At 39.2% G+C, this 24693-nt stretch overlaps 1 protein-coding gene across 1 annotated transcript; it reads left to right on the forward strand.

Moving 5' to 3' along the window:
• The first annotated feature begins 761 nt into the window (after positions 1-761).
• On the forward strand, positions 762-24690 carry atxn3 (ataxin 3). The gene is made up of 11 exons (XM_026229305.1): positions 762-862; positions 1473-1637; positions 1712-1756; positions 16595-16680; positions 16759-16825; positions 16904-16991; positions 17091-17211; positions 17854-18002; positions 24044-24149; positions 24220-24248; positions 24318-24690. The coding sequence occupies exons 1-11, from the start codon at positions 839-841 to the stop codon at positions 24353-24355; spliced, it is 918 nt and encodes a 305-aa protein (XP_026085090.1). The 5' UTR covers positions 762-838; the 3' UTR covers positions 24356-24690.
• The last annotated feature ends 3 nt before the right edge of the window (positions 24691-24693 follow it).

Consider the following 24693-nt stretch of genomic DNA (forward strand, 5'->3'; position numbering starts at 1 on the left):
TATTTTCTTTCAAATCTAAGCGTAAATACATGTATAAAACGTATCCTTGTGGCATGACTGATACAGAAGAGCGTACGCTGCCTGCGTTCAGCTCATATTCTCCAAAATGGTGCTACAGTGATGTGAGGAGACAAATATAATAAAGTTGAATAAAGTTGTTATTTTTGTTTTCTTCTTGTACAAAGTATTCTCGTTGCTTCATAACCTTAAATATGTCCGATGCAATGGATGCAGTGCAGAGTAGTATATATTAATGGTAAATTTGTTATAATATAAGTATATACGTTACATGTACAAACTTAAATATTTTAGCTATTAAGATGAAATAAACAATGATTCAATTTACAGCACACTCATAAATGAAAAAAAAAAAAAAAAAAAAGCCAAAATTCACCTGATGTGCATTTTTTATTCATAATTTTGTAGAATTTCTTTCTTTTTTGGGGGGGGGGGGGGGGATTTTATGCAGTGATGGTCTGGTCACCGACAAAATTTATTTGAACGCATTTGACACCTTAAAAACACTCAATTGCATTTATTTGTCACGTTACAAACGCAATAAAGAATTGTTCAAGAACGATCTCCAGAACGATTTGAAAACCAATACTAACATTGTCAATAACTGTTAGATTATATTATAATAAAATAAACTATAATTTAGCAATTATTTAATATGTATTATAAACGACCATTTAATAAGTGCTGTATAATCCTAATCTGTAAGTTTTACTTTTAGGTTTCATCTTTTTCATTTGACGTGTGTTTGTTGTTTCGGGTGACTTTTATTTTGACATGTTTAGACTTGTCGTTGTTCCCGGATGTAGAGGCACTTCCAAACATGGAGTCTATTTTCCACGAAAAAGTAAGAATCGCGTTTTATGGAATGTTATTTATGACTTATATGTATGTTTCTCACATGTGCTTGACCCGATAAATGAGAGATTTGTCTGCGTGTCAGTGTATCCTCGCACGAATAATGGGCTCACTCGAGTTTATATGAATGCTTCTTGGACTTCTTTCAACTGTCAACAACCAGAAATGGGCTCAAAGTCTTTTGAAGTGTTTGTTTACTGTCAGCGTGTGTCACTCTCATGTTCTCGTGTTGTGTTTCTTTAAACATCAGAGTAACTAGGTATCCTAACATGTACCTTGGTACTCTATTGCACACTGAATGAGCATCACGTGACTAATACTGTAGTCCAGGGTCACGGCACTAATGTGTTAAAGTGACGCACAGGTATTATGGGAGTTTCTTTAGTGTAAGATCAGGAGTGAAGTACCTCTGGTAAGCTGTGTGTGTGTGTGTGTGTGTGTGTGTGTGTGTGTGTGTGTGTGTCTCTGTCTCTCTGTCTCTCTCTCTCTCTCTCTCTGTGTGTGTGTGTGTGTGTGTGTGTGTGTGTGTGTGGATGTGTCTCTGTCTCTCTGTCTCTCTCTCTCTCTCTGTGTGTGTGTGTGTGTGTGTGTGTGTTCAGCAAGAGGGCTCTCTGTGTGCGCAGCACTGCTTGAATAACCTCCTGCAGGGAGAGTACTTCAGTCCAGTGGAGCTGTCCTCCATCGCGCAGCAGCTGGACGAGGAGGAGCGCGTGCGCATGGCTGAAGGAGGCGTGCAGACCGAGGAGTACAGGACCTTCATGCAGGTGCTCCACACACCAATCATTTCACCGTTACACATGATCACAGTCCTAATACTCTTGTGTTCTGCCATCTACAGCAACCGTCGGGAAACATGGATGACAGTGGCTTCTTCTCCATTCAGGTGAGGCACAGTAAAGCAGTTTAGAGGAGAGATGAGAACACTGCTGCTGCACGCACTCCTTCTGACGTCATGTTCCTGGTCTCTTTGTGCATGATTTACAAAGAAGAACTACATGTTTGTCTTCCATCTTACTTTAAAGATGCGCTTCACCTCTGAAACCGCTTCCTTTTCATAATGTGCCCATCTGATGCTGTGAGTCTCCGGATCTGATGGAGGGAGCGGATGTGATGTGATGTGATGAGCAGAAGACCGTTTCAGGAAAAACTGTGGTTCAGTGAAAACTCTTGAGTTTGTTAACCCCCGAAATGAGGGAAAGTGTGGGTTTTGTGCTTGAGAATGAGAGGTTTGTCAGACCTGAGAAAGCAGGGTAAGTGGAGGCTGTTTCTGAGAGAGAGAGTCAGTTACTGTGGTGACCCACACTGTGAACCTGACCTGGTCAGGAGCAGACTCTCTTCAGTAAACACAGAGCTGCTTTCAGTCTCCTCCCCCTTTTTAAAGCACAAGCGACGTATATAAACTTTGTTCATTCATGCTGCAAAAGTGCAGTATATTTGATCTTGTTTCAAGTACAAATATCTAAAAATTATTATTTTGAGGTGTGACTATATTCTATAGTTGACTTCAATATTTTTTCCCCCATGGAAACAAGACTTAGTACCTTATGTCTTTTTTTTAAAGTAGAAAATGCATATTGAGAAGACAAACGTTCAAGAGCAGGTATTCATTCATTGCACATATTTTCATCATGCAGACGCGGTCAAAGTGATTATTACAGAGTGATTAAATGACGTGTATTTGGAAGCACATGCCTCGAGTAAGCAAGGTTTGGGGTTAATCAACAGAAAGTTAAGGGTTTAGTTGACGGTAAGCTAACTGTGCTTTCTGGAACTAACTCTATACAGCTGTTCTGAACTCAGTTTCCCATCTCAGGGTAATTCAACTGAAAGTTCAAGGTTAAACTCAGACTTGGTTGAACCGAATATCATGCAATGTGTTCGAATATATTGATGGTATTTTAATGGCATTGATACATGTTTTGATGGTGTTTTGAGTGAATCTGAAGTGTTTTGATGACTTGAGTGAATCTGAAGTGAATCTTCAGATATATCTAGTTTTACTGGTAAAGACCTTTTCAAAAACGAAAGCTAAATGCTGATGTCTGTACCATCTGTGTTTGTATTGAATGTAGGCTACTTACTGTGCAGTTACTGCCCGTTAATTTCAGATGGTTACGGTTATTGTTTTCAATAGCCAAAAGCCAGTTTGTGATGGTGTGTTGAGTCAATCTGAAGTGTTTTGATGGTGTTTTGAGTGAATCTGAAGTGAATCTGCTGTGTTTTGAGTGAATCTGAAGTGTTTTGATGGTGTTTTGAGTTAATCTGAAGTGTTTTGATGGTGTTTTGAGTGAATCTGAAGTGAATCTGCTGTGTTTTGAGTGAATCTGAAGTGTTTTGATGGTGTTTTGAGTGAATCTGAAGTGTTTTGATGGTGTTTTGAGTGAATCTGAAATGAATCTGCTGTGTTTTGAGTGAATCTGAAGTATTTTGATAAGGGATGCACCGGTTGACCAGCCATTAATTGGAACCGGGCGGTTTTTGCTTAAAATACGCAATCGGCAATCGGCCGTTTTTTTTTGTCTTTTTTCGGTCGTTTTTTCCAGAAGTGTGCCCGCGTGCACTAACTTCATTGTAATCATTCGCTATGTCATTTGTGGGGATGTATTTCGAAATCTGTGCGCAGGACACATGCAGCCATTCAGTACTGGAAGTCAGAGAGCTACCATAGACAGTAAAGAGAGCTACACCTCTGAGGCACAGATAGCTGGAAGCAATCAGCCGTTGGTGTACTGACGCACAAATAAGAACCTTTCCTACTCACTGAAGCTGCTCGAGTGAGCTCGATGCTTCGATGAGAAACAAAACGGACTGAACTGAACTGAACCTTTTTTTTTTTTTTTTGTAAAGTAGAACTTGCATACACGTTTGAAAAACCAGAAGTAAACATCAGTTCTGTATAAGATGATTATGTTTATTTTACCTTAAAATTACATAGACTTAATTTGATTTAAAAATCACCTGCTGTAGCACAATGAAAACAAGTTTCATTCATCCAATTAAAAAAGCTTTAAGGTAATGATTCACATCTATATTGTTTAACTTGAGACAATACAGGTCCTTCTCAAAAAATTTGCATATTGTGATAAAAGTTCATTATTTTCCATAATGTAATGATAAAAATTAAACTTTCATATATTTTAGATTCATTGCACACCAACTGAAATATTTCAGGTCTTTTATTGTTTTAATACTGATGATTTTGGCATACAGCTCATGAAAACCCAAAATTCCTATTCTCTAAAAGAGCTATTAACCTAATCATCTGAATCAACTAATTAACTCTAAACACCTGCAAAAGATTCCTGAGGCTTTTACAAACTCCCAGCCTGGTTCATTACTCCAAACCGCAATCATGGGTAAGACTGCCGACCTGACTGCTGTCCAGAAGGTCATCATTGACACCCTCAAGCGAGAGGGTAAGACACAGAAATAAATTTCTGAATGAATAGGCTGTTCCCAGAGTGCTGTATCAAGGCACCTCAGTGGGAAGTCTGTGGGAAGGAAAAAGTTTGGCAAAAAACGCTGCACAACGAGAAGAGGTGACCGGACCCTGAGGAAGATTGTGGAGAAGGACCGATTCCAGACCTTGTGGGAACTGCGGAAGCAGTGGACTGAGTCTGGAGTAGAAACATCCAGAGCCACCGTGCACCGTGCGGGAAGTTGTGGCCTAATGGTTAGAGGGTTGGACTCCCAATCGAAGGGTTGTGAGTTCTAGTCTCGGGCCGGACGGAATTGTGGGTGGGGGGAGTGCATGAACAGCTCTCTCTCAACCTTCAATACCACGACTTAGGTGCCCTTGAGCAAGGCATCGAACCCCCAACTGCTCCCCGGGTGCCGCAGCATGAATGGCTGCCCACTGCTCTGGGTGTGTGTGTGTGTGTGTGTGTGTGTGTGTGTGTGTGTGTTCACTGCTCTGTGTGTTTGGATTAAATGCAGAGCACAAATTCTGAGTATGGGTCACCATGCTTGGCTGAATTTCACTTCACAGGCGTGTGCAGGAAATGGGCTACAGAGAAGCAGCACTGGACTGTTGCTCAGTGGTCCAAATTACTTTTTTCGGATGATAGCAAATTTTGCATGTCATTCGGAAATCAAGGTGCCAGAGTTTGGAGGAAGATCACAGTCAGTGATGGTCACTGATTTAAAAATGATGGTCAGCTGCTGGTGTTGGTCCACTGTGTTTTATCAAGGGCAGGGTCAATGCAGCAAGCTATCAGGAGATTTTGGAGCACTTCATGCTTCCATCTGCTGAAAAGCTTTATGGAGATGAAGATTTCGTTTTTCAGCACGACCTGGCACCTGCTCACAGTGCCAAAACCACTGGTAAATGGTTTACTGACCATGGTATTACTGTGCTCAATTGGCCTGCCAACTCTCCTGACCTGAACCCCATAGAGAATCTGTGGGATATTGTGAAGAGAAAGTTGAGAGACGCAAGACCCAACACTCTGGATGAGCTTAAGGCCGCTATCGAAGCATCCTGGGCCTCCATAACACCTCAGCAGTGCCACAGGCTGATTGCCTCCATGCCACGCCGCATTGAAGCAGTCATTTCTGCAAAAGGATTCCCGACCAAGTATTGAGTGCATAACTGAACATAATTATTTGAAGGTTGACTTTTTTTGTATTAAAAACACTTTTCTTTTACTGCTTGGATATGCTCATTTATTGAGACAGACATTTTGGGTTTTCATGAGCTGTATGCCAAAATCATCAGTATTAAAACAATAAAAGACATGAAATATTTCAGTTGGTGTGCAATGGATCTAAAATATATGAAAGCTTAATTTTTATCATTACATTATGGAAAATAATGAACTTTTATCACAATATGCTATTTTTTGAGAAGGACCTGTAGTTATTTATTTTTCATTGGCTCAAGTAAAAAAATATGTTAATCATTACCCTTTTTTTTTTTTTTTTTTTTTGGGATGAATGAAACACTTTGCATCTTTGTTTTATTCGCACCAACATTGTTTGATTTTAACATTTTGGAATAATGTACTTATATAGCATATATCTAGTTTTACTGGTAAAGACCTTTTCAAAAACGAAAGCTAAATGCTGATGTCTGTACCATCTGTGTTTGTATTGAATGTAGGCTACTTACTGTGCAGTTACTGCCCGTTAATTTCAGATGGTTACCGTTATTGTTTTCAATAGCCAAAAGCCAGTTTGTGATGGTGTGTTGAGTCAATCTGAAGTGTTTTGAGTGAATCTGAAGTGAATCTGCTGTGTTTTGAGTGAATCTGAAGTGTTTTGATGGTGTTTTGAGTTCATGTGAAGTGTTTTGATGGTGTTTTGAGTGAATCTGAAGTGAATCTGCTGTGTTTTGAGTGAATCTGAAGTGTTTAGATGGTGTGTTGAGTGAATATGAAGTGTTTTGATGGTGTGTTGAGTGAATCTGAAGTGTTTTGATGGTGTTTTGAGTGAATCTGCTGTGTTTTGATGAATCTGAAGTGTTTTGATGGTGTGTTGAGTGAATCTGAAGTGTTTTGATGGTGTGTTGAGTGAATCTGCTGTGTTTTGATGGTGTGTTGAGTGAATCTGAAGTGAATCTGCTGTGTTTTGAGTGAATCTGAAGTGTTTAGATGGTGTGTTGAGTGAATCTGAAGTATTTTGAGTGAATCTGATGTGAATCTGCTGTTTTGAGTTAATCTGAAGTGTTTTGATTGCGTTTTGAATGAATCTGAAGTGTTTAGATGGTGTGTTGAGTGAATCTGAAATGTTTTGATGATGGTGTTTTGAGTGAATCTGAAGTGTTTTGATGATGGTGTTTTGAGTGAATCTGAAGTGTTTTGATGGTGTGTTGAGTGAATCTGAAGTGTTTTGATGATGGTGTTTTGAGTGAATCTGAAGTGTTTTGATGATGGTGTGTTGAGTGAATCTGAAGTGTTTTGATGATGGTGTGTTGAGTGAATCTGAAGTGTTTTGATGGCGTGTTGAGTGAATCTGAAGTGTTTTGATGATGGTGTGTTGAGTGAATCTGAAGTGTTGTGATGGTGTGTTGAGTGAATCTAAAGTGTTTTGATGATGGTGTTTTGAGTGAATCTGAAGTGTTGTGATGGTGTGTTGAGTGAATCTAAAGTGTTTTGATGATGGTGTTTTGAGTGAATCTGAAGTGTTTTGATGGTGTGTTGAGTAGGGATGTCAAATTTCGATTATTTCCATGATCGATCGTCGTTTAAATTAACGATCAATTAATCGATTAATCGTTAACCATAATACTGCAAAATGCGTCTATTGCAGGCACGCAGTCAGCTGTATGACAGGATGTGCAAAAGCCACACACACACACACACACAAAACGCTTTCTCACTTGAATTAAAGAGGTTTTAGTCTGAATAAAATGCTAGTAGCAGGATTATAAAATGAATAGATGCGATTATGATCATTTGATAAAATGAAGAGATTGCGCCATACTTTTGAGGTCATTTTACTTTGTTGACAGTTTCCAATCCCGCACGGAGAACGCTGAACGCGCCTCTTTAAATGGTTTTGTGGTGCTCGTTGTTGTATTTTAAAGCACAATTGCAATGTTTTCAACTGACATTATTGTATAAAATTATCCGAAATGTGGAGCGCGTGTGACTGCGCTGCACATTAAGTGAACTACATCGGCGCTGCTGCACCAAAACACAGTTGCTCACATTAATTTGATCCTGCTGGATTCTGTCCTAGAAAATGTCAGATTTTTAAAAATTCGGCATACAGCGCATTAGATCGTGACAGTGCATGCGTGCAGACGAGGATGAGCGAGCGCGGCTTTGGCTAGATTTATTTGGAGGTTATTGCTCATGTCTCATTCGGCACAAATCGAAATGTTTCCATATTCGCAATGTATTTGAATGTTAAACTATTATTTATAATGTAAACTAGGCTTGTACTTAACACGCATTCGCATATAGACGGAAATGATGATCCTCTTCATATGAGCAAAAACGTCCTTGGCATAACAGCAGAGAGGACCGGTATACTACGGTCTATTTAAACTGACCAGTGTAACCTTTTAATGTTTAGTTGACATTTTATTTTGATAATGAACAGACTGCGATGTAAGTTTGAATCGCTAGAATATACGTGTGCAGCAGGCTCCGGGGCGATCGAAACAGCTGAGACATTAAAAAAAATATATATATTTTCCGCAAAAGTGTTTACTTTCATTTGTGCACACTCACAATAAAAACAGAAGATTTGTGCTCTTGTAAAATAAAGCAAACAAACAGAATGCGTTGTCATCCTTTTTTTTTTTTTTTTGTGAACTTATGGAGCGCCCACACTTCTGTTTTAAATCCGTTAATCTTAATTAGCCTATTTAAGTCGGATATATTTCGCATAGCCTATTTAAAAAAAAAACAAAAAAAAAAACATGAAAACAAATTGTTATTTTTATGTTGGACCTATTACTTAGTAGGCTATAAATTTTCCTTAAAGCATCCCATTTTGTCCCAGGGCTTAGAACCTGTGCCCTAGTCAGGTCCATGCAGAAACTTGTGAACGATGCTCGGCGTCACCGTTTAGTGACAGCAGTGATAGCTCCAGGAATGTGTCGGTCACAGCGCCTGTTTTGAATCCAGCAATTATTTATTTAGAAATGATAAGATCTGATTATGACAAGTGTGGTATAAAAGCTTTGTTTATTAGAGGAATAATAGGTTAACTGGAAAATGTTAGATCGCGACCATGCTTTTGGACCCCATAGTCTTCATTTACGCGGCTTTGTTCTGGTTTGCCGGTTGGTCACGAATTTCCACAAATTCAGTATATTTAGGCATCGTTTCTTTTCCTAAATCTTCATAGTCTAACCCTCTAATTTCCCAGGTTTATTTTATTATCTTTCGCTTTTAATAACTGTTTTCGCATCTCTTACTGTGGTAAACATGGGAAGGGAAATTAAAGATTTCATGAATTAAGAATTCGTTCGATTTATTAATTTGTTCCCTTATTTCACTTAAATCATGGGTTATTTAGGGAACAAAATTAATGAAACATGGACAATTGCCACATTAATAATTCGTAGGAATGAATTAACAAGTTGTAGGAATGTATAGACTACCTGTCCTGTCACTGTGTCCCGCAGCCCTGCAAAGCGCACGATATAAAACAGTTATCTGATGAAATGATTAGTAACTACATTTCTATTGCATTTAATGTTGAAGAACTTTTATGTTGTTTCTATTTTAATGTACTTTAAAGTTTAAATCACATTAAAAGCTTAATTTGTACATTGTGAATGAATGATGATGCCTTTATATATCGTCACCGTCACTCACAGCCGCTCGCACGTGTTGAGTGCGCATGAGCCGCACGCAGCCCAACATTGAATCGTTTAACCGACCATCGATAGCCTTAATCGATTGCATCTCTTATCGACAATTAATCGATCATCGATTAATCGTTGACATCCCTAGTGTTGAGTGAATCTGCTGTGTTTTGAGTGAATCTGAAGTGTTTTGATGGTGTGTTGAGTGAATCTGAAGTGTTTTGATGGTGTGTTGAGTGAATATGAAGTGTTGTGATGGTGCTTTGAGTGAATCTGAAGTGTTTTGATGATGGTGTGTTGAGTGAATCTGAAGTGTTGTGATGGTGTGTTGAGTGAATCTGAAGTGTTGTGATGGTGTGTTGAGTGAATCTGAAGTGTTGTGATGGTGTGTTGAGTGAATCTGAAGTGTTTTGATGATGGTGTTTTGAGTGAATCTGAAGTGTTTTGATGATGGTGTTTTGAGTGAATCTGAAGTGTTTTGATGATGGTGTGTTGAGTGAATCTGAAGTGTTGTGATGTTGTGTTGAGTGAATCTGAAGTGTTGTGATGGTGTGTTGAGTGAATCTGAAGTGTTTTGATGATGTGTTGAGTGAATCTGAAGTGTTTTGATGATGGTGTGTTGAGTGAATCTGAAGTGTTTTGATGATGGTGTGTTGAGTGAATGTGAAGTGTTTTGATGGTGTTTTGAGTGAATCTGAAGTGTTGTGATGGTGTGTTGAGTGAATCTGAAGTGTTTTGATGGTGTGTTGAGTGAATCTGAAGTGTTTTGATGGTGTGTTGAGTGAATCTGAAGTGTTTTGATGATGGCGTGTTGAGTGAATCTGAAGTGTTTTGATGATGGCGTGTTGAGTGAATCTGAAGTGTTTTGATGGTGTGTTGAGTGAATCTGAAGTGTTTTGATGATGGCGTGTTGAGTGAATCTGAAGTGTTTTGATGATGGCGTGTTGAGTGAATCTGAAGTGTTTTGATGATGGCGTGTTGAGTGAATCTGAAGTGTTTTGATGGTGTGTTGAGTGAATCTGAAGTGTTTTGATGATGGCGTGTTGAGTGAATCTGAAGTGTTTTGATGATGGCGTGTTGAGTGAATCTGAAGTGTTTTGATGATGGTGTGTTGAGTGAATCTGAAGTGTTTTGATGGTGTTTTGAGTGAATCTGAAGTGTTGTGATGGTGTGTTGAGTGAATCTGAAGTGTTTAGATGGTGTGTTGAGTGAATATGAAGTGTTTAGATGGTGTGTTGAGTGAATCTGAAGTGTTGTGATGGTGTTTTGAGTGAATCTGAAGTGTTGTGATGGTGTGTTGAGTGAATCTGAAGTGTTTTGATGGTGTTTTGAGTGAATCTGAAGTGTTGTGATGGTGTGTTGAGTGAATCTGAAGTGTTTAGATGGTGTGTTGAGTGAATATGAAGTGTTTAGATGGTGTGTTGAGTGAATCTGAAGTGTTGTGATGGTGTGTTGAGTGAATCTGAAGTGTTTAGATGGTGTGTTGAGTGAATCTGAAGTGTTTAGATGGTGTGTTGAGTGAATCTGAAGTGTTTTGATGATGGTGTGTTGAGTGAATCTGAAGTGTTTTGATGATGGTGTGTTGAGTGAATCTGAAGTGTTGTGATGGTGTGTTGAGTGAATCTGCTGTGTTTTTATGGTGTGTTGAGTGAATCTGAAGTGAATCTGCTGTTTTGAGTGAATCTGAAGTGTTTTGATGGTGTTTTGAATGAATCTGAAGTGTTTGATGGTGTTTTGAGTGAATCTGAAGAGTTTTGATGGTGTTTTGAGTGAATCTGAAGTGTTTTGATGGTGTGTTGAGTGAATCTGCTGTGTTTTGATGGTGTGTTGAGTGAATCTGAAGTGAATCTGCTGTGTTTTGAGTGAATCTGAAGTGTTTAAATGGTGTGTTGAGTGAATCTGAAGTATTTTGAGTGAATCTGATGAGAATCTGCTGTTTTGAGTTAATCTGAAGTGTTTTGATGGTGTTTTGAATGAATCTGAAGTGTTTAGATGGTGTGTTGAGTGAATCTGAAGTGTTTTGATGATGGTGTTTTGAGTGAATCTGAAGTGTTTTGATGGCGTGTTGAGTGAATCTGAAGTGTTTTGATGATGGTGTGTTGAGTGAATCTGAAGTGTTGTGATGGTGTGTTGAGTGAATCTGAAGTGTTTTGATGATGGTGTTTTGAGTGAATCTGAAGTGTTTTGATGGTGTGTTGAGTGAATCTGCTGTGTTTTGAGTGAATCTGGATTGTTTTGATGGCGTGTTGAGTGAATCTGAAGTGTTTTGATGGTGTGTTGAGTGAATCTGAAGTGTTGTGATAGTTTTCGAGTGAATCTGAAGTGTTTTGATGATGGTGTTTTGAGTGAATCTGAAGTGTTTTGATGATGGTGTTTTGAGTGAATCTGAAGTGTTTTGATGGCGTGTTGAGTGAATCTGAAGTGTTTTGATGATGGTGTGTTGAGTGAATCTGAAGTGTTGTGATGGTGTGTTGAGTGAATCTGAAGTGTTTTGATGATGGTGTTTTGAGTGAATCTGAAGTGTTTTGATGGTGTGTTGAGTGAATCTGCTGTGTTTTGAGTGAATCTGGATTGTTTTGATGGCGTGTTGATTGAATCTGAAGTGTTTTGATGGTGTGTTGAGTGAATCTGAAGTGTTGTGATGGTGTTTTGAGTGAATCTGAAGTGTTTTGATGGTGTGTTGGAGTGAATCTGAAGTGTTTTGATGATGGTGTGTTGAGTGAATCTGAAGTGTTTTGATGGTGTGTTCAGTGAATCTGAAGTGTTTTGATGGTGTGTTGAGTGAATCTGAAGTGTTTTGACGATGGTGTTTTGAGTGAATCTGAAGTGTTTTGATGATGGTGTGTTGAGTGAATCTGAAGTGTTGTGATGGTGTGTTTAGTGAATCTGAAGTGTTTTGATGATGTGTTGAGTGAATCTGAAGTGTTTTGATGGTGTGTTGAGTGAATCTGAAGTGTTTTGATGATGGTGTGTTGAGTGAATCTGAAGTGTTTTGATGATGGTGTGTTGAGTGAATCTGAAGTGTTTTGATGGTGTGTTGAGTGAATCTGAAGTGTTTTGATGGTGTGTTGAGTGAATCTGAAGTGTTGTGATGGTGTGTTGAGTGAATCTGAAGTGTTGTGATGGTGTGTTGAGTGAATCTGAAGTGTTTTGATGGTGTGTTGAGTGAATCTGAAGTGTTGTGATGGTGTGTTGAGTGAATCTGAAGTGTTGTGATGTTGTTTTGAGTGAATCTGAAGTGTTTTTATGGCGTGTTGAGTGAATCTGAAGTGTTGTGATGGCGTGTTGAGTGAATCTGCTGTGTTTTGATGGCATGTTGAGTGAATCTGAAGTGTTGTGATGGCGTGTTGAGTGAATCTGTTGTGTTTTGAGGGTGTGTTGAGTGAATCTGCTGTGTTTTGAGTGAATCTGAAGTGTTTTGATGGCGTGTTGAGTGAATCTGAAGTGTTTTGATGATGGTGTGTTGAGTGAATCTGAAGTGTTGTGATGGTGTGTTGAGTGAATCTGCTGTGTTGTGATGGTGTGTTGTGTGAATCTGAAGTGTTTTGATGGCGTGTTGAGTGAATCTGAAGTGTTTTGATGGTGTGTTGAGTGAATCTGAAGTGTTTTGATGATGGTGTGTTGAGTGAATCTGAAGTGTTGTGATGGTGTGTTGAGTGAATCTGAAGTGTTGTGATGGTGTGTTGAGTGAATCTGCTGTGTTTTGATGGCGTGTTGAGTGAATCTGAAGTGTTGTGATGTTGTTTTGAGTGAATCTGTTGTGTTTTGAGGGTGTGTTGAGTGAATCTGCTGTGTTTTGAGTGAATCTGAAGTGTTTTGATGGCATGTTGAGTGAATCTGAAGTGTTGTGATGGCGTGTTGAGTGAATCTGTTGTGTTTTGAGGGTGTGTTGAGTGAATCTGCTGTGTTTTGAGTGAATCTGAAGTGTTTTGATGGCGTGTTGAGTGAATCTGAAGTGTTTTGATGATGGTGTGTTGAGTGAATCTGAAGTGTTGTGATGGTGTGTTGAGTGAATCTGCTGTGTTGTGATGGTGTGTTGTGTGAATCTGAAGTGTTTTGATGGCGTGTTGAGTGAATCTGAAGTGTTTTGATGATGGTGTGTTGAGTGAATCTGAAGTGTTGTGATGGTGTGTTGAGTGAATCTGAAGTGTTGTGATGGTGTGTTGAGTGAATCTGAAGTGTTGTGATGGTGTGTTGAGTGAATCTGAAGTGTTTTGATGGTGTGTTGAGTGAATCTGCTGTGTTTTGAGTGAATCTGAAGTGTTTTGATGGTGTGTTGAGTGAATCTGAAGTGTTGTGATGGTGTGTTGAGTGAATCTGAAGTGTTTTGATGGTGTGTTGAGTGAATCTGAGGTGTTTTGATGGTGTGTTGAGTGAATCTGCTGTGTTTTGAGTGAATCTGAAGTGTTTTGATGGTGTGTTGAGTTGTGATGGTGTGTTGAGTGAATCTGAAGTGTTGTGATGGTGTGTTGAGTGAATCTGAAGTGTTTTGATGGTGTGCTGAGTGAATCTGAAGTGTTTTGATGGTGTGTTGAGTGAATCTGCTGTGTTTTGATGATGGTGTGTTGAGTGAATCTGAAGTGTTTTGATGGTGTGTTGAGTGAATCTGAAGTGTTTTGATGGTGTGTTGAGTGAATCTGAAGTGTTTTGATGGTGTGTTGAGTGAATCTGCTGTGTTTTGATGATGTTGTTTTGAGTGAATCTGAAGTGTTTTGATGGCGTGTTGAGTGAATCTGAAGTGTTGTGATGGCGTGTTGAGTGAATCTGCTGTGTTTTGATGGCATGTTGAGTGAATCTGAAGTGTTGTGATGGCGTGTTGAGTGAATCTGTTGTGTTTTGAGGGTGTGTTGAGTGAATCTGCTGTGTTTTGAGTGAATCTGAAGTGTTTTGATGGCGTGTTGAGTGAATCTGAAGTGTTTTGATGATGGTGTGTTGAGTGAATCTGAAGTGTTGTGATGGTGTGTTGAGTGAATCTGCTGTGTTGTGATGGTGTTTTGTGTGAATCTGAAGTGTTTTGATGGCGTGTTGAGTGAATCTGAAGTGTTTTGATGGTGTGTTGAGTGAATCTGAAGTGTTTTGATGATGGTGTGTTGAGTGAATCTGAAGTGTTGTGATGGTGTGTTGAGTGAATCTGAAGTGTTGTGATGGTGTGTTGAGTGAATCTGAAGTGTTGTGATGTTGTTTTGAGTGAATCTGAAGTGTTTTAATGGCGTGTTGAGTGAATCTGAAGTGTTGTGATGGCGTGTTGAGTGAATCTGCTGTGTTTTGATGGCGTGTTGAGTGAATCTGAAGTGTTGCGATGGCGTGTTGAGTGAATCTGAAGTGTTGTGATGTTGTTTTGAGTGAATCTGAAGTGTTTTGATGGCGTGTTGAGTGAATCTGAAGTGTTGTGATGGCGTGTTGAGTGAATCTGCTGTGTTTTGATGGCATGTTGAGTGAATCTGAAGTGTTGTGATGGCGTGTTGAGTGAATCTGTTGTGTTTTGAGGGTGTGTTGAGTGAATCTGCTGTGTTTTGAGTGAATCTGAAGTGTTTTGATGGCGTGTTGAGTGAATCTGAAGTGTTTTGATGATGGTGTGTTGAGTGAATCTGAAGTGTTGTGATGGTGTGTTGAGTGAATCTGCTGTGTTGTGATGGTGTGTTGTGTGAATCTGAAGTGTTTTGATGGCATGTTGAGTGAATCTGAAGTGTTTTGATGATGGTGTGTTGAGTGAATCTGAAGTTTTGTGATGGTGTGTTGAGTGAATCTGAAGTGTTGTGATGGTGTGTTGAGTGAATCTGAAGTGTTGTGATGTTGTTTTGAGTGAATCTGAAGTGTTTTGATGGCGTGTTGAGTGAATCTGAAGTGTTGTGATGGCGTGCTGAGTGAATCTGCTGTGTTTTGATGGCGTGTTGAGTGAATCTGAAGTGTTGTGATGGCGTGTTGAGTGAATCTGTTGTGTTTTGAGGGTGTGTTGAGTGAATCTGCTGTGTTTTGAGTGAATCTGAAGTGTTTTGAGGGTGTGTTGAGTGAATCTGCTGTGTTTTGATGATGGTGTGTTGAGTGAATCTGAAGTGTTGTGATGGTGTGTTGAGTGAATCTGCTGTGTTGTGATGGTGTGTTGTGTGAATCTGAAGTGTTTTGATGGCGTGTTGAGTGAATCTGAAGTGTTTTGATGGCGTGTTGAGTGAATCTGAAGTGTTTTGATGGTGTGTTGAGTGAATCTGAAGTGTTTTGATGATGGTGTGTTGAGTGAATCTGAAGTGTTGTGATGGCGTGTTGAGTGAATCTGTTGTGTTTTGAGGGTGTGTTGAGTGAATCTGCTGTGTTTTGAGTGAATCTGAAGTGTTTTGATGGCGTGTTGAGTGAATCTGAAGTGTTTTGATGATGGTGTGTTGAGTGAATCTGAAGTGTTGTGATGGTGTGTTGAGTGAATCTGCTGTGTTTTGAGTGAATCTGAAGTGTTTTGATGGCGTGTTGAGTGAATCTGAAGTGTTTTGATGATGGCGTGTTGAGTGAATCTGAAGTGTTGTGATGGTGTGTTGAGTGAATCTGAAGTGTTTTGATGGTGTGTTGAGTGAATCTGCTGTGTTTTGATGATGGTGTGTTGAGTGAATCTGAAGTGTTTTGATGGTGTGTTGAGTGAATCTGCTGTGTTTTGAGTGAATCTGAAGTGTTTTGATGGTGTGTTGAGTGAATCTGAAGTGTTTTGATGGTGTGTTGAGTGAATCTGAAGTGTTTAGATGGTGTGTTGAGTGAATCTGAAGTGTTTTGATGGTGTGTTGAGTGAATCTGAGGTGTTTTGATGGTGTGTTGAGTGAATCTGCTGTGTTTTGAGTGAATCTGAAGTGTTTTGATGGTGTGTTGAGTTGTGATGGTGTGTTGAGTGAATCTGAAGTGTTGTGATGGTGTGTTGAGTGAATCTGAAGTGTTGTGATGGTGTGTTGAGTGAATCTGAAGTGTTTTGATGGTGTGTTGAGTGAATCTGCTGTGTTTTGAGTGAATCTGAAGTGTTTTGATGGTGTGTTGAGTGAATCTGAAGTGTTGTGATGGTGTGTTGAGTGAATCTGAAGTGTTTTGATGGTGTGTTGAGTGAATCTGAGGTGTTTTGATGGTGTGTTGAGTGAATCTGCTGTGTTTTGAGTGAATCTGAAGTGTTTTGATGGTGTGTTGAGTTGTGATGGTGTGTTGAGTGAATCTGAAGTGTTGTGATGGTGTGTTGAGTGAATCTGAAGTGTTTTGATGGTGTGTTGAGTGAATCTGAAGTGTTTTGATGGTGTGTTGAGTGAATCTGCTGTGGTTTGAGTGAATCTGAAGTGTTTTGATGGTGTGTTGAGTGAATCTGAAGTGTTGTGATGGTGTGTTGAGTGAATCTGAAGTGTTTTGATGGTGTGTTGAGTGAATCTGAGGTGTTTTGATGGTGTGTTGAGTGAATCTGCTGTGTTTTGATGGTGTTTTAAGAAGTGCTGTGTTTTGCAGGTGATCAGTAACGCTCTGGGGGTTTGGGGTTTGGAAATCATTCTCTTCAACAGTAGAGAGTACCAGCAGTTACAGATCAATCCCATGTGAGTATTTCTGAAAGCTTTATCTTGAGTCCTGTTGTCCACTGTGTGAACGTTCATCCTCTTCATGTTTGCTCTCAGACACGAGAAGGCCTTTATATGTAACTATAAGGAGCACTGGTTTACGGTGCGTAAGCTGGGACAGCAGGTACGTGTTTAACCCGCAGCATTAGTCTGAGTCTGTGTGAGATGATGTTGAGTTTACAGCCTCTCTCTCTTCATCTAGTGGTTTAATCTGAACTCGCTGCTGACCGGTCCGGAGCTCATATCAGACACATACTTGGCTCTTTTCTTAGCGCAGCTACAGCAGGAAGGTAAAACTCATACATGATCATGTGTTGCGTGACCTCTGCGTCGTCATGTATGTCACAGTGATAATGCTGGAAATCTTGCTCAGCTGAACGTCTCTGCAGGTTATTGCATATTTGTGATCCGGGGAAGCCTGCCGGAGTGTGAAGCCGATCAGATTTTGCGGATCATGCGAGTGGAGCAGCAGCAGCGGCCGGGGCTGATTGGAGAGGACGAGGCCCAGAGGTGCACTGGCCGTCATCACATGACATACAGAACAAGACAGTCTTCACCCTCCTGTTGTGACCCACATTACCTTACATGCACACTGACGCATTTAGCACACTCTTTTATCCAAAGCTTTTCACAAAAGAGGAACAAATCAATTAGCAGTTCAGAGAGCAAACTGCTTAAAACACTTTCTTCTTGTTTATGAATGTGCATGCATGTGTCAACACAGATATACTTTGGAAAGGCTAAACAATTGTTGGTGATTGTGATGGTGTCAGTGGTTTCCATGCAATTCACCAAAAATCAACACTTTGAAAAACAGCAGTTTATTGTAGCTTGTCAAAGATTAAAATATGAAATCAATGAGAACTAATTCAATTTAACGCTCAAAGTTTAGTTGAAATGAGAATCTGTTCAAGGATGTGTCTGGCTCATAGTTCTTAGGATCTGATTGCAGCACTGAAGAGAAGTGTGAGATAGTGTTGTTCATGGGAATATCAGTGTGATGCGCAGCAGAAACCGAGAGCTTCAGCACAGCAGGAGGGTGAACACTTGAGCAGTGTGTGCATCAGAGGATGACAGTGATCACGTGATGCACACACAGAGCTGCTCACGTCCGGCGGTCACTGATGGGCTTGAGTGTGTGTTGTCGGTCAGGGTGTCAGAGCCTGGACACACCACAGAAGAAGTGCTGCTGGATGAGGATGAGGAGGAGATGAGGAAGGCTCTGGCTCTCAGCAGACAGGGCATGCAGGTGGAGGACGAGGAGGCTGACCTGCGCAGGGCCATTCAGCTCAGCATGCAGGGTGAGACACACCAGCAGCTTCACATCCCACCCCTCCATACCTGCACATATGTGCTTTATCTAGTTGACTTTGTTTTATTCATATTTTTTATTCAGTATTGCATTTTATTATATAACAATAGACCATTTTCACATGATGCCACTCCGTTCTGACTCGAAGCAGGGTTTTCGTACATCCTCCAGCACAGTAAAGATGAAGTTGGTTAGATTTATGTCATCGGGTACGGCACGGGACCCATTTTTTTTTGGTAGCCCGTGAAAGGAACAGTGGCACGCTCCTTCCCTCCGTAGTGCTAGGGTCTTCTCCTTGGGCAAGAGAGAACAACCCTTTAGCCCCCCTTACTAGGGTTACAGTTATTTTTAATTATAATTATATTCTTGTGTGGATCTTTTCTATTATCACGCTGAAAGAAGTTGTAAGTAAACAGATCCTAAATATCCCAAATGGGACAACTCGTTTGCCGTGAGTTGCGACCCGTGTTGGTGGAGGAAGAGATCCTGGTCCCTGAGAAATGTGGTTTACTGAGGTTTCCATTATTTCAACACGGTACTTTGGCTCCTACTTTACCTAGACGGGAGGTTGGAATGGCTCGATCCAATCAATCGGCTGGTCAAGGCATGCCCTGGGAAAGACTTTTCGTTATGTATATCCCCAGAAGGCGTTGGCTTAGGGTCAATCAAGTGATTTGAGCAAATGATAGCTTACTTTGCTTGAGTATACCATTTTTATATCCCTGATGCATAATCTGCTGGAGATCCGCGGCGCTGTGCATCCCCTTTTTTTGGGGCTCCGAGGTGGGTGGGGAGTAAAGATGATGAAATTTAAACATTTAAATATGGCTACAAAACACAACTCAAAAAAACGTTTCTTGGAACCAGATACGGATAACAGTGCACCAAACAGAGGCTTTTCTCTGTCGAGTAATGATGATTGGCCAAAGTTTATTACTATTGAATCTATTTCTTCAGATATCCCAATTATCAAGCTCTCCCCTTTTGCCATACAAAAGGGTATTGCAGGAATAGCAGGAACTGTTAAAGAAGTGAAAAAATTACGTTCGGGACAAATTCTTGTTGAATGCTGTAAAAAGGCAAATGCTGAAAACCTGTTACATGCTAATATGCTGGCAGGAGTTCAGATAAAGACATACCCTCACCCAACTTTGAACTATAGTAAAGGAATAATTCGTACTAGAGAACTGGATGATGTAGATGAAGAAGAAATAACAAATGAGCTTAAAACTCAAGGAGTAACAAATGTGAAACGAATTATAATCAAAAGAGAAGAAAGAATGATTAAAACCAATACATACATCATCATTTTTAATAAACCACTCCTACCAGAAAGAATTCAGATTGGGTATCTAAGTGTTCCGGTAGACCTATATATACCCAATCCTTTGAGGTGTTTCAATTGTCAAAAATATGGACACGGATTTAATAGTTGTAAAAACAAGCACATCTGTTGTAACTGTGGAGAAGAAGGCCATGACAAGGATAGTTGTGAAAAACCAACTAAATGTTGTAACTGCACAGGTGATCATTCAGCTGCATCAAAACAATGTCCCATGTGGATCAAAGAAAAGGAAATACAAAAAATCAGATGTACAAAAAGGATCAGTTACATTGAAGCAAAGAAACAAGTGACTATAACACCTATTTTCACTCTGAATAAAACATTTGCTTCTGCTGCAAGAAAATCTGTGAGATCAGTAGATTGCCAGACAGACATCACTTGGATGTGCAAAGATAAACCTCAAACAGTTAACCTAAGTAATACTCCCTCAAGGGCAAAAACTACAGAAAAACAAAACGAAGTCCCCTCAAATGACACGAACCTCAGCCAAATTTCAGAAACAGAAAATCAGAGGACAAGTAAAAGCAACAGGAAATCAAACTCTCAATCCAAAGTATCTCAAGAAGAAACATCAAAGACAAGACAAATAAAAGATGTGGAAATGAAAGAGAGTGAGCATCATAGTAGAAGCCCATCTCCAAAAGGAAAAGTTAGGACAAATGTTCTTGTTCTTCCTAATAGGTAATGAAAGAGTCTATCATTCAATGGAATTGTCGTGGGATCAGAGCGAACTTCACAGAATTACAGTGTTTAACTACAACTGTTGACCCCCTTGCAATATGTCTTCAGGAGATACAACTCTCAACTGATTATAACTTTTCTTTTAAAAATTTTACAGTATTTGCCACCTTTGGTCCCAATGACAAGCGAGCTTCTGGTGGTACGGCAATACTAGTAAGAAACAATGTAATTCATAGTCCTATCAGTATTAATAGCAGATTACAAGTGACAGCAGTACGATTAACTTTGCATAAAACCATTACTATATGCTCCATTTATATTCCTCCAGACTTAAACTTGATGCGCACAGACTTGGATGATCTGGTAAATCAACTTCCATCTCCTTTTATACTCATGGGAGATTTTAATAGTCATAATTTGCTGTGGGGCAGTGATCATTGCAATACAAAAGGAAAGAAGATTGAAGACTTTATAAATAATAACACCTTATGTCTTTTAAATAATGGGTCAAATACTTATTTACATCCAGGGCATGGAACTTATTCTGCAATTGATCTAACAATATGTCAACCAGAAGTTTTTTTAGATTTATCATGGAAAGTATTGGATGACCTTTGTGGAAGTGACCATTTTCCAATAATTATTACTTTTAAAGGAAAAGAAGAAGAAGCAAAAACACAAAGATGGAAAATCAAAAAAGCTAACTGGTATCAATTTCAAGCTCTATGTTATGAGAGATTTACACATTTTGTGGAGAACAGGCCAGATGCCTTGGAAAATTTTACAGATACACTAATGTCTATTGCAAATGATACAGTCCCAAAAACATCATTAAACAAAAAATCTAAACAACTCCCATGGTTTGATGATAAATGTAAAGAAGTTATTAAAGAAAGGAAAAAAGCTGAAAGATATTTCTACAAACGTCCATCAACTGAAAATCTTATTAAACTCAAAATTGCTAGAGCAAAAGCAAGAAGAACTATCAATGAAGTTAAGAAGGAAAGCTGGAGAAATTTTGTTGCCAGTATATCACCTAATACTCCTTCAACCAAAATCTGGAACTTGATACGGAAAATGAAGGGTGAAACCATTGGTTCGCAAATACAACACATCAAGCAACATGGTTTACTCTTGACTTCAAAACAAGATATTGCAAATATTCTAGCAAGAACTTTTGAAAAGAATTCATCTTTTGAGAACTGTTCTCCTGCTTTTAGAACATTCCAAATTCAACAAATAAATTTTATTTCAAATAATTTGGAGCCATACAATCAGAATTTTTCCATGGAAGAGCTACAACGAGCCATTAGGAAATCCCATGATACAGCGGTTGGACCAGATAAAATTCATTATCAGTTTATAAAGAACTTACCTCACCTCTTTCTGAAGAAGCTTCTGGGAACTTTTAACTCTATTTGGATATCAGGAAATATCCCATCTTCTTGGCTTGAAGCTGAAATTATTCCTATCCCAAAACCAGGAAAAGACCATAGTGATCCTGTAAATTATCGACCTATAGCTTTAACCAGTTGTCTATGTAAAACTATGGAGAGGATGGTAAATGATCGTCTAGTCTGGTGCCTGGAATCCAAACATCTTATAAGTAAGGCTCAATGTGGTTTTAGGAAAGGTCGAAGTACAACAGATCACCTTGTCAATCTTGAAAGTTATATCCGTGATGCGTTTATTAAGAAAGAACATGCTGTGGCTGTTTTTTTCGACTTGGAAAAAGCCTATGATACCACTTGGAAGTATGGAATCTTAAAGGATCTGTATCGACTAAATTTTAGAGGTCGTTTGCCAATTTATATTGAAAGATTTCTTTCGAATAGAATCTTTAGAGTCAAGGTTGACAATACTGTGTCCGACCCGCATAAACAAGAACTTGGAGTACCTCAAGGAAGTATTTTATCAGTTACTCTTTTTAGTATAAAAATAGACAGTATTGCTCAGGTTATTGGTTCAGATGTTCTTTGCAGTTTATATGTAGATGACATCTGCATTTGTTATAGAAGCAAGCATATAAACACTATTGAACGAAAAATCCAACTAAAAATAAATAAAATGCTCTCATGGTCAGTACAGAATGGCTTTAAATTTTCACAAACAAAAACTGTCTGTATGCATTTTTGTCAACTTCGTTCATTGCATAATGAACCAGAATTATTTTTGGATGGTATTCCCATTGAAGTCGCAAAGGAGACTAAATTCCTTGGCATAATCTTTGACAATAAGCTGTCATTTATTCCACATATCAAAATGCTTAAAAAGAAGTGTTCTAAAGACCTGAATATCTTAAAGGTTTTGTCCAAAACTAAATGGGGAGCAGATATGACATCACTTATGAACTTATATAGAACTTTGATCCGATCGAAGCTGGACTATGGGAGTATTGTTTATGGATCTGCCAGGAAATCATATATACAAGCATTGGATACTATACATCATCAAGGCATACGATTAGCTTTGGGAGCATATAGAACATCACCAATTCAAAGTTTATATGTAGAAGCCAATGAACCTTCCTTGGAAAACAGACGATTAAAGTTGGCCTTACAATATGCAATCAAATTAAAAACAAATAAAGGAAATCCAGCACATCCGGCAGTTTTTACAGTCCAGTATTCAATAATGTATGAAAGAAAACCAAATCATATTCGTCCATTTGGTCTACGTATAAAACCTCATCTGGAAAATCTCAAAGTAGATTTAAACATCTTGGAACAAACCCACTTTTGCAAAATTCCCCCTTGGGATATCAAAAAACCCTTTATTTTGTTGGATTTATCAAAGAATCAAAAATCGGAAACACATCCAAATGATTATCAGCTACAATTTTTAGAAATAAGAGATATGTATCCTCAGTATACTCTAATATACACAGATGGATCCAAATCTGGAAACCAGGTAGCGGCAGCTTTTGCAACGAATGAAGTACATCAAGGTATACGTATTCCAGATCAAAGTTCAATCTTCACTGCAGAAGCAAATGCTTTATTGCTGGCATTAAAATTTATTGAAACTTCTTCACAAAAGAAATTCTTAATAATGACTGACTCAAAATCATGCCTGGATTCACTGGAAAGTTTGAAAACTGATCATCCAACAGTAGTCAAGATCTTCGTTAAATTATCAATGCTCAAATCAAAGGCTTTTAGCATCTACTTTTGCTGGGTACCTGGACACTCAGGAATTGCTGGAAATGAGAAAGCAGACAGTGCAGCAAAAGAAGCACTATCCGCAGAATTAGTAAATAGTTTTATACCTTTTACAGACTTAAAACAAACGATAAATGAATACATCAGAAATAAATGGCAATCAGAATGGGATCAATGTCTAAATAATAAGTTGCATGAAATAAATCCTGATGTGAAGAAAAAACTTAACCTCTGTTTTGAGAATCGTTGGAATCAAGTCATCTATACACGATGCAGAATAGGACATTCAAAAATTACACATAAATTTTTACTCTTAGGAGAAAATCCTCCAAAATGTTCATTTTGTCAGAATTCATTGTCCATTAAACATATCCTTCTAGATTGTATTACATCTGCCCCTGTGAGAAACCTTTTTTATTCCGTTGATACTTTTGGAAAAATTTTTAATCAAGTGAATCCGAACATGGTCCTAAGATTTCTAGAGGAAATAAATGTAAAACATCTTTTATAGCCTTCCTTTGATTGGTTGTATCTTTTCATTTCTAATGAAAGATACAAATACAGTTGTATTTTCAATCATTTCTACATGCATTTGGCGTTTGGTGAGTGTTGGTTGTAAGCTCCGGCTATGGGTGAAAGAAAACATCACATCCTCTGACATGATGACGATTTTAAACCTGGAAGATAAAAACAGAAGAAAAAAGAAAAGAAAAATCCACATGAACCAGTCTTCTGCAACAATTATAATGAACAGATGTGACCTTTAAGAGCTGAAGCTCCACTAGACACAGAGCAGCTCTAAACATGCCAGATCTGCTGTTGTTCACTCTTTAATGTGTTCAGGAGGCAGTGATCCCAGAAGCCCCAGCGCCGCTGTGACCGCAGGACGCAGCGAGGAGACGCTCACAGCAGAGGAGCTGCGCAGGAGGAGACAGGTCTACTTCGACAGGTGAGCGCTGGGAGCTCCAGATGCTCTGAGATCAGTCCTGAGTAATGATGGTGTTGTGATCTCCTCACAGGCAGCCAACTCACGACTGCAGCTCCGCAGGTGAGCCATTCTTCATCTTCATCATCATCATCATCTGTGTCTGAGACCTGAGATGATGTTGTTTTGCAGGCGGAGAGAAGGACAGCGGGACCAAGCCCAGCCAGTGAAAGACGCCCTCGACCCCAGCCAGGTGGACTGCTGGGGCTTCACCGTGCTCTTCTGCTCGTCTGTGGACTGTAGTGAAGCACTTCTGCTGGTCAGCGGTCCCTTCACTCTCACGTGCCCTAGATAGACAGCACAGTGTGACGTGAGATCATCACACAGATTCAGACCATCTCTTTCTAATCATTCAGCAGTCATCAGCAGCTCCTGTGGATCCAGGTTGTGATTTAGTTTCTGAACTCGTTTCACATTCAGCATTAGTTTTTAAGTGATTGGTTATTCTTGTACTCCTATCTACACTTATTGTTTCTTAAATAAAAATGTTTCTTTTTTCCCCTGAGTG

The sequence above is a fragment of the Carassius auratus genome, chromosome 42, assembly GCF_003368295.1.
Source record: "Carassius auratus strain Wakin chromosome 42, ASM336829v1, whole genome shotgun sequence".
Lineage (NCBI taxonomy): Eukaryota > Metazoa > Chordata > Actinopteri > Cypriniformes > Cyprinidae > Carassius > Carassius auratus.